The sequence below is a fragment of the Theobroma cacao genome, chromosome 9 (genome assembly GCF_000208745.1).
Source record: "Theobroma cacao cultivar B97-61/B2 chromosome 9, Criollo_cocoa_genome_V2, whole genome shotgun sequence".
NCBI classification, from domain to species: Eukaryota; Viridiplantae; Streptophyta; class Magnoliopsida; order Malvales; family Malvaceae; genus Theobroma; species Theobroma cacao.
In genome coordinates, this window is record NC_030858.1 from 78588 (window position 1) to 88319 (window position 9732).

Genomic DNA, 9732 nt, shown 5'->3' on the forward strand with positions numbered 1-9732 from the left:
ACCCATGTACCCAAAATCTACTTTCTGGAACATAATATCCAAGACTTCGAAACTCTTTTTGACTTGCTTGATTCTTTTAGAACTGTGCTGTTTCGTGAGGATGTAGTTTCTGAAGAAGTGGAGGAGCTCTTTTTACTTTCGACAGATGTTAAATTGCTTCGCCAAAATGCCGAAACATCACTCTTGCTGTGCTCGGTAAGAAGCCAGTGTCTTTCTGTTTTGAAAGCCCTCCGTGATTCTCTTCAGGAACTCAAACTACCAAGTGCCAGGAACAAGGATTCGATAATACGATTCTGTTTTCAAACAGCGTCCTTACTCTTTTCCACTGCATGCGGTTCACATAAACTCTATAAACTTGAAATGAAACCACTGAATGTGTTAGTGATTGATGAAGCAGCACAGTTAAAAGAATGTGAATCAGCCATACCCTTGCAACTGCCCGGAATAGCACATTCCTTTCTTATTGGTGATGAATGGCAATTGCCTGCTACAGTTCTAAGCAATGTATGTAAATTAGACTTTCTTTGTTGTCTTCCATTCCTCTCTAATGTTCCTTTGCAATTTCTCCCCTCCTTTATTTTGAGAAAAAAGTTTATTAATTTTTCTCTTGTTTTTTTATAGGTTTCTGATGAAGCTGGCTTTGGAAGAAGTTTATTTCAAAGGCTAACGACATTGGGTCACTCAAAGCACCTTTTGAATATTCAGTACAGAATGCATCCGTCAATCAGTTGCTTTCCAAATGCAAGGTTCTATTCTAACCAGATCTTGGATGCACCGTGTGTTAAGCATAGGAGTTATGAGAAGCATTATCTTCCATGGCCTATGTTTGGTCCTTATTCCTTCATAAATGTCTGCGGAAGAGAAGAAGTTGTTGATGCTGGATATAGCCATAGAAATATGGTTGAGTTAGCTGTTGTGCAGAGGTTGGTGCGAACTCTGTACAAAGGTAATTATAACAAGCTTAATTTGTAGAATTTTTTTTGAAGATATTGTTTCACTTAAAGCTGGATTTTATCAATTAACTGGCTTATGCCTTTTGACTTCCAGTGACTGGCATTGGCCTTTAAGGAGATAGTTCACTATGAGTGCTGATGAGGCCTTCTCTCTTCTTCCTATTCAAATCAGAAAGCATTCTTGTATTATTAGATTGATTTGTATTTGTTGCTTTTGCATACAGCATGGAATGGCTCAAGAGAGAAGCTCAGTGTTGGTATAATCTCTCCCTATGCTGCTCAGGTTGTTGCAATTCAGGAGAAACTTGGTGGGAAGTATGAGAAAATTGATGGCTTTGTAGTGAAGGTGAAGACAGTTGATGGGTTCCAGGGTGGTGAGGAAGATATTATAATAATATCAACTGTGAGATCAAATAGTTCAGGTGCAATTGGATTCATGTCCAATCCTCAAAGAACTAATGTTGCTCTTACAAGGGCTAGGTATTTCCCTAGATTAACTTGTTTGCCTTCAGTTTTTGCAATTCTGTGAATAGTTGCAATCTGTAACTGGGTTTTCAATGCCTTCTCAGGCACAGCCTCTGGATTTTGGGGAATGGAGAAACGCTGGCCAAAAGTGAATCTGCTTGGGAGGCTTTAGTTCATGATGCAAAAGCTCGTTCTTGTTTTTATAATGCTGATAAAGACAAGGAATTGGCAAAAGCTACTTTAGATGCCAAGAAAGCTTTAAATCAACTTGATGACTTGCGTAATGGCCACAGTGCTCTTCTCAAAAGTGCTAGGTGGAAGGTATGTATCTTACACTGGCTAAAACTTACTATTCATTCTTCCTGTTCTAACAAGTTGTCAGCATCAATTTATATTTGAAGTTTGTACATTCGACTTGAAAACTAATGTTATCTTACATACCGGTGACCTTTTTTTCAGTATATTGTAGTTAATGAGACTCCATTAGAGATTATATGCATTTTATACTAAGTGGTAAAAATTATTTTCTTTTCGTTTCCCGTGACTTCAGGTTCTTTTCAGCGATTGCTTTAGAATGTCGCTCGGGAAGCTGAAATCTGTCCAGACCAAGAAATTAGTTTTAAACCTTCTACTTAAACTTTCCAGCGGCTGCCGACCTAAGAAGAGAAAAGTGGATTTAATTTCTGAAAGCTCTGGAAGGAACATGACCAAGTCCGCAATACAAGTTAACTCCGAGTTAGTAAAAACATCTTCAGATTCTTTCCAGATTACCAAATCAATTCAATTCACTAAACCAGCAGATTCTTTTTTATTTAAATTGTAACAATAGTTTGAATTTGTATCCTGAATAATTTGTTCTTGTGTATATATACACACTTATGGTAAATCAATGAATTAAGGTTAATTTGATATCAACGTGTAATGACCTTCACCTATGACCATTACTGATGCACAAGTCATGTAGGCAAGCTCACATATCCTGGCAAGCCTTTTACACCTTATTTATTTTACTAGTATTTTCTTCCTTTGTATTATCTTTATTACTCCAATTATCACATTAAATATCGATATAACTATCACATCCATAATACGCACTAAAACAATATTAATTAAGTTTCAACCACACTTTGATTATCATACCAAAAATTTTCAAATATTTATACAACGTATTTTAAATAATACAACTCTGAATTTTAATTTACAACATCCAAGAGTCTTTACTCAAAATAGTTTTAAACACATTACTTCTTATAAATTAGAAACAACTTGATGACTAGACAACAGAGTGACATAAGGGAAAGATAGGATATACTAGTTAACGACACAGCTATAGAAAGTAGCATCACCAATGATGTCCCCAACTATTTATTTATCTACACAGTAAAATACGTGGGTGAGTCTCACAGACTTAGTGATCATCAACTTAATGAGCAAGCGAGGAGGAGAAATAAGCATAAAGGTAGAATATTTATAAATCAAGACAAGATCAGTAAAAACATAGCCAATTAAATTGGTGGAATCTAAGCCTTGTGATACAGGAGTATGTTGTTAGGTTTTTTACACATTAAGTTAAAGAAGTTTATATGATGATGATGCAGAGGCTAGGAATGATGGTGCAGGATCACTTAAAATGGGAGATGCTATTGCTTTTGTAAGGGGTGAGAGAAAGAATCTAAGAAGGAAAGAGAAGCGAGCCAGGATAGAGCAGATCAGAGCTAACCTTGGCCTCTCAGATTCACAGAGAACACCAATGCCATGAGAATCCTTAAGGGATTTCTACAGATGTACTAGTTTGTATTGGCAAATGGCTGCCCACGAACATACTCAGCACATTGGCAAGGAGCTCCGTACGAATGGTTTTGATCTTGCCGAGGCTCGATATGGGGAACTTAAACCAATTCTTAATGAGTTGGCCATAAGCAGAAGGCTGAAGAGGCAAAAGAGCCAAAAACGTGTTCAAGAAAGGGAGGAAAAAGGAAAGCTTAAGCATTTATTTGCCTTGCACTTGCAGTTCTTTAAGCATTGTTATAAGCCGTAAAAACATAAAATTTTGCTGGTTTACATTATGTTCTCCAAATTACACTATAGTCGCACACAAAAACATAACAACTGCTCCTAGAATTGTACTTTTTTATGGTAAAATGTATATTAACTATTAAAGAATTTTGGTGGGTATAAAATCAAAATAATTCAAAAAAAATTAAAGAAGATTATTTAGGTTACGTGCACATTAACTTAGGTTAGGTTAAGTTATCTTTATTTTACTTGTACTCCAAGGCCGTTTCATTTTATTTATTTTTATTTAGTAATTTTACTTAGTTTAGGATTTTATTTTATTTATTTAGTTTGAAATTTTTTTTCCTATCTTTATTAGAATTTTGGTACTTTAAGTCTTTATTTAGGATTAAAATTATTATTTGATTAGGATTTATCTTAACTATTATAAATGGGTGATCTTAGATAGAAGATTATTATTATCATTTTTTGTTATTTTGAATATTTATTCAAGAGGTTTCTTTGAAAACCCAATTATCTTTTTATTGTTCCAACACAATCAACCATATTCTAACCCTAATTGTTGAGTTCTAATTGCCCTAAACCTTTCGGCTACATCACTAATTGTACGATGATAGTCACAATACCTTAGATTAGACTTTTCTTCTGTTGTTAGTGGTAGTAAAACATAAGGTAAGTTCACTTGTCCATCCTTTATCCATTCGTGGAGAAACGCTCTAACTAATGAGATTGAGAATGGTGATGGAGAATCAATCTCATCTTCTTATCCTCTTCTTAGATTGTCTCTTTTAGGACGTAAAAGAGGTCGATGGTTTCTTCTCTCTATCTCTTCCTTGAATTGCGTTTACTGTTGGGGTATTTCTCCTCACAACACGACTAGCTCCCTACTGCCTAAGAATCGTATTGTTGGCTCGTCGTGCAGCTTCAACTAAAGTGACAAAAGTAAGAAAAAGTAAGTTTTCCAAATGTACCTTATATTCATCAAACATACTTTGAATGCAAATTTTGACTAGCTCTTTCCCATCATGGGAATCTTGTATGTCTACCATCCTTTCTTTGAAGTGTTGGATGTATTCCATGAGATCTTTTAAATTCTGTTACTCTCTTTCCAAGTCAATAAGAATTACTTTTCTTGGATAAAGAAGAACTTTTCCCCAAACATCTTGCACATTTGAACCTATGATTGTACAGAACCAAGAGTAAGATTGACATAACAAGTGTAGGTTTTTTCGATAAGAGACTTAGAGAATTCCTTTAACTTCAAATCATCATCCAATCCCACTACTCCAAAGGTCTCCACAAACTTCATGACATGTTCTCAAGCATCACCGTTTTAGCCATTGAATTGCTTAAATTTTAGACTAGTATAATACTTGGGATATGGCTTGACAGCTCTGTTGGCAGAATAGGGCTACTTAAGATTAAACTTTGAAAAGTTGACTCTTATTCTTCTGATTGAGCAACTTTTCAAGCTCTACCTTTGTGACAAAGCTCTGAGTAAAGATTGAAGGACTTGTTGTAGTGAGATTCAACAATAAAGGGATTAGTGGTATTGTGAAGTGAGTCGATCATGTTCTCTCCATTTCCTCCATTTTCGTTCATATTGATGACCACGTTAGTCGCATTTTCGTCATTATGTGTTGGCATTGGTTAAGGTTGAGAAGTTGTGACAATTGAGGATGCAAACTGAGCGATGTTCTCCATCATCCGTTCGTTGTTTTTTTCCAAGACTTGCATCCTTTCTTGGGAAGCTTGGAGCATTTTCATGAGCTCCTAAACATAAGTAGGGACGGGTATTTCTTGGTTGTTTAGAGAACTCACCATATCTTCTAACAAAAAATTTTCGATAACTTTCACTTACTACAATCACTCCTCTTAAGTGAAGTCGTTAAAATGTAGAGGGTTCTTTTGGTAAGGAAAAAAGACATGCTGCAATAAGTGAATCGGAATGCACTGGAGGTGGTAGAGAGAAAGACTAGAGCAGTCCTTGAAGCAGAAATGCTTTGGTGACAAGTGGTGAGGGATAAAAAAAATGAAAGAAGTGACAAATTACAACGAATGTGAAGGGCTGAATAAAAAGAATGTTCGGAGGAGTCTCAAAAGAGCTTTTTAGATAATCTCTGCTAGGTTTCTAATAATTTCTCTCCTCTAACCTCCAAGGCCCTTATATTTATACTGAACAAGAACACTTTCTTTTCGTAAGAGTAGTTGGGAGAAAACATTCAATTATGAAGAATGTGCTTGCCATAGAAGAGCACATTAAAGAACAACTTATCGGATATGAAGCTCAATCATAAGAAAACGTGCTTATCATGGAAGAACACGTCAAAGAATAACTTATGAGATATTAAGAGAATGATCTTGTAGTTGGGTAATGAGCGTTGTTTTGAATAGTGGAGTAGTGACATTTGATAGTGCAACACGTGTACTCTTAAGAAAGAAAGAAAAAAAATAGTAAAGCACATGTACTTTAAAAAAAAATTTAAAAGAAGTCCTTAACTATTTCCATACCTGAGCCATCAAGCCAAGTTCTCTAAAACATCTCAAATGTGAAGGTAACTCATGAACCCTGTCACTCGTTCTAAGTTACTTTCACTTCCCCATATGATTGTTCTTAGGTGTTTTCATGCTTGGAACACTCATGCCACTTATGTGCTTAGAACGCCCCTAGGCACTTTCGTGCTTGAAACGCACATGGACGCTTCCGTGCTTGAAAGTACACTAGGCACTTTCGTGCTTAGAACTCCCCTGGGTATTTCTACGCTTGTAACGACACCAAGCGCTTATGCACTAGAACACCCATAATGTAATTTTTTCTGTAACGCTACTTCAGAAATAATAGTTAACAAAATTAGGCATCTACAATAATTATTTCAATCAACTAAACCTCTTGTTTCTCAATTACCACCTCAATCTTTCTACTATCACCATGGATTGATTTACAACTTCATCCATGCAACACAACAGCCACATCAGGAGTATTCTAAATATTCTTGAAGATCATTTCTTGTTTCATTTAACATTCCCACTCATTATTTATTTATAAAATAGTTATTCTTGACACTAACATAACTGTTAACAATTCCAAGTCATTCTTGGCACTATCAATACCAACTAAACCAAAATCCTCACATGATTAAATTTTGGCAAAAGAATACCATGAGACACGGAAGCAGAAACCATGTGAAGAAATCAAAAAAGTAAAACCTCCAACCAAAACATACTTAAGCACAACAAATGTAGCCAAACTAAGAAATTAAAAATAGGAAAAAATCCACACACAAGAAAAAAATTGATCTCACGGATTACCTCGAATGAAGACATCAAATGAATTACTATAAAGGGAATCATCATAGCAAGGCATGGTGTAGAATGGCCTTACAGCCAAAGGATAGCGATGCAGAATATAGAATTCAGTGCCGTACCTATGATACACAGTATAATTTTAGTTCCTTCTCACAATTATACAAAATTTAAAACTTAAAATATCGCATTCAGTAAAAAGAAACAAAGGAGTGACAGACAAAAATGTAAGGGACAAGAAATAAGTAAAAGTAATATATTACTTCTCCAAAACTAGCTGGCCCAATTTTCTTTCTGCTTCTGTATTTAAGTCCCCAAGAGGATCAACTTCCACACCAGCATCCTGAACAAACACACAAAAGTTTGAGAGAAGGTAAAGTATCCTCTGAGAAGATAAAACCAAAGCCAACTTAAAAATGGCATGCCCATTTCATAACATACAACAGATCTATAAATAATCCTTGGTGTCCCATTAAAGCATAACAACTTAACCAAGCTACTTTCATCTGCCTCTTAATGCTCTTTTTTATGGTCATTCTAATTTATTTTTATTGTACATGTATTTTAGGTCAACACAACGATTTATTTCACCTATTCCCTTTTTGACATGTTTACAAATAAAAAAGGAAAAATATAGCAACATGCGACTTAAATTTAAATAGTAATAAAGATTTAAGATTACCTTCAGCATCTGAACTCCTTCTTCAAATGTAAGTCGCAGGGTATTTGGCTTGTACTGCACATTTATAAATGTCAAAAATAGAATATCCATTCAAATCAAAGTGATTAACATTGCTACGTTTCTATCTATTCCACTTATTTTTAACAGACTAATACAAGTATATTTATTAATTCCAAAAGATACAATCACTTAATAGCAATAAAAGCATAGTAATTCTGAAAAGTGGATAAAGACCTTCAAAGGTTCAAAGGGATACTGCCTCGCCACAGCTTCAAGTTCCATCTCACACCTCTCATTCAAACTATCAAACATTGTAACAAATAATCGGTCCACAATGTCCATCACCTGTGCATAGAGGCTCAATTGGTCATTAAAATATAAACAATCACAAAGTTTTCAGGTAGTCATGACTCAAGACAACAACCATTAATTGTACCTCAGAGTAGTGCTTCTCAATCTCCATTTCAACATCAAGACCCGTAAACTCGCACAAATGCCTATGAGTGTAGGAATCCTCAGCTCTATAAACAGCACCGATCTCGAAAACCCGATCAAAATCACCACAGATTGACATTTGCTTGTGAAGTTGAGGAGACTGGGCCAGACATGCAGGTTGCCCTTTGTAGTCAAGTTTAAAAACAGCAGAACCACCTTCACTAGAGCCTGCTATCAGCTTTGGGGTGTGGATTTCAACAAAATCCTCTGATAGCAAGAACTGCCTAAATATCTGCAGAACTTTTCAACTTGTTTAAGAAGCCATTTACAAGTTTAGCACTAAGATGCAACTGGGAAAGGAAGCAAATAATAATAAGCTTCAGCAATTAGAGGCCACATAAAATATGGTGGATGAAAATCAACAATCACATAGTGAAACCACTCTCATAGTTCAACTTGAAGATCTTAACAGTTGATCGAAATGCATTTCAAAGCATATCCAAACCTATTAAATTAAAAATGTTGCAGACACAATAGCATGCAGCAATTTTTGTAATCATATAGTATTAAAAAAGAAAATGTCATAAGATTGGCAAAGACTCAAAGACTGACATTTCCAACTTGGCTTTGGATGCGGAAAATCCCTTGATTAGCAGGGGTTCGAATATCAATAACTCTGAAGTTCAAACGTGTATCCTGATTGACACGAGGAAGTTGCTCTCCAGCCTGTAGTAGAATAAATGATAATATGGTTGAGAATATTACTATGTATATATAATATATTGCATACCAAAATAAAAAGGCGTGAATGCAAAGGGTATATAACATACTTGCAAAGCATTTTCAATTTCAACATCACTTCGAGCAGCATCCTCAATATTAATGGGTAAGGTGGGCATGGCTTTATTCACACAATATAATTTTCTAACTTGAATTTCGACCTGAAACAATTAAAAAAGAGGTGACTGATGGATACTTGATATTATTTAAAAAAGAAAGAAAGCAAGGCTTTATTACTATAGAAGAAGGTACTACTACTACCTGCTGCGTGGTTCCCTTGATGGGATTCCCAGGGACAGATACCACACCGATTACGTCTACGATGGACTCTCGGTTAAGTCCAGCTACAAACTTCACCATTTGTCGACTCACTCCCATTGATTGCGTGGCAGCCAAGCACTGGACAGTGAATCCCTTCTTCCTGACAACCAGGAAGGCCATATTTTTCCCCACCGGTCGTATTGTGTGGGCTCGCCCCCGTATTAGCACCTCCTTGTCCTTCAACTCCTGGGTAAGGGCTCCAACTTGAGTCCTAACCATTGATGCAACGGCTCGGCTCCAATTGCCAGCATCGGCTTGGGAGCAGGACTTGAGCTCGGGGAGAGGGACGTCGCCATAGTTGGAGGAATGGGGGTCCTCCTCGTCAACGGAGAGGGAAGAAGCCGAGGAGGCCAGGGAAGCGGCTTCCTGTCGGCGACGCAACTTCTCAAGCTTAGCAGCTTCCTTTTTGGCAGCCTTCTTGCTCAAGTTGGGCTCTTCCGCTTCCGATGACATGATGATGATAGAGAAAAGAAGCTGGAAAGGTGGTGGGGATGGCGGAGCGGACGGCAGAGTTAGAGAGAGGGAAGGAAGAGGAAAAGAGGGCAGAAAAGAAAGGTTTTATATGGGTAGGGTTGTAAATTAGAATAGTCAGCAGGGGGCATTTAGTCCGAAAAATGCTAATCCGTCGAGGAGTAAACTTTCTCTGAAAGGCGATTAAAAAATGAGTTTAACATTCGAAATTCGTTAATTATCCAATCAAAGAAATGAAAAAATACCCAGTTTTAAATTTGAAAATGATTAAAAGAAAATGGGGGCTTTTAAGTGGGTTACGTTTTT

General features: G+C 36.4%; 1 protein-coding gene across 1 annotated transcript in view; it reads right to left on the reverse strand.

Annotated features, from left to right (window-relative positions):
- LOC18587561 (aspartate--tRNA ligase 2, cytoplasmic) overlaps window positions 1-9503 on the reverse strand; it is a 15985-nt gene extending 6482 nt beyond the window's left edge. The window contains exons 1-8 of the mRNA XM_007011408.2: window positions 8896-9503; window positions 8685-8795; window positions 8467-8580; window positions 7856-8146; window positions 7654-7764; window positions 7420-7473; window positions 7001-7080; window positions 6744-6859 (exon numbers count right to left, since the gene is read on the reverse strand). Coding sequence (XP_007011470.2) covers window positions 6744-6859; window positions 7001-7080; window positions 7420-7473; window positions 7654-7764; window positions 7856-8146; window positions 8467-8580; window positions 8685-8795; window positions 8896-9408 — 1390 coding nt within the window. The 5' untranslated portion in view covers window positions 9409-9503. The remainder of the gene's footprint in view (window positions 1-6743; window positions 6860-7000; window positions 7081-7419; window positions 7474-7653; window positions 7765-7855; window positions 8147-8466; window positions 8581-8684; window positions 8796-8895) is intronic.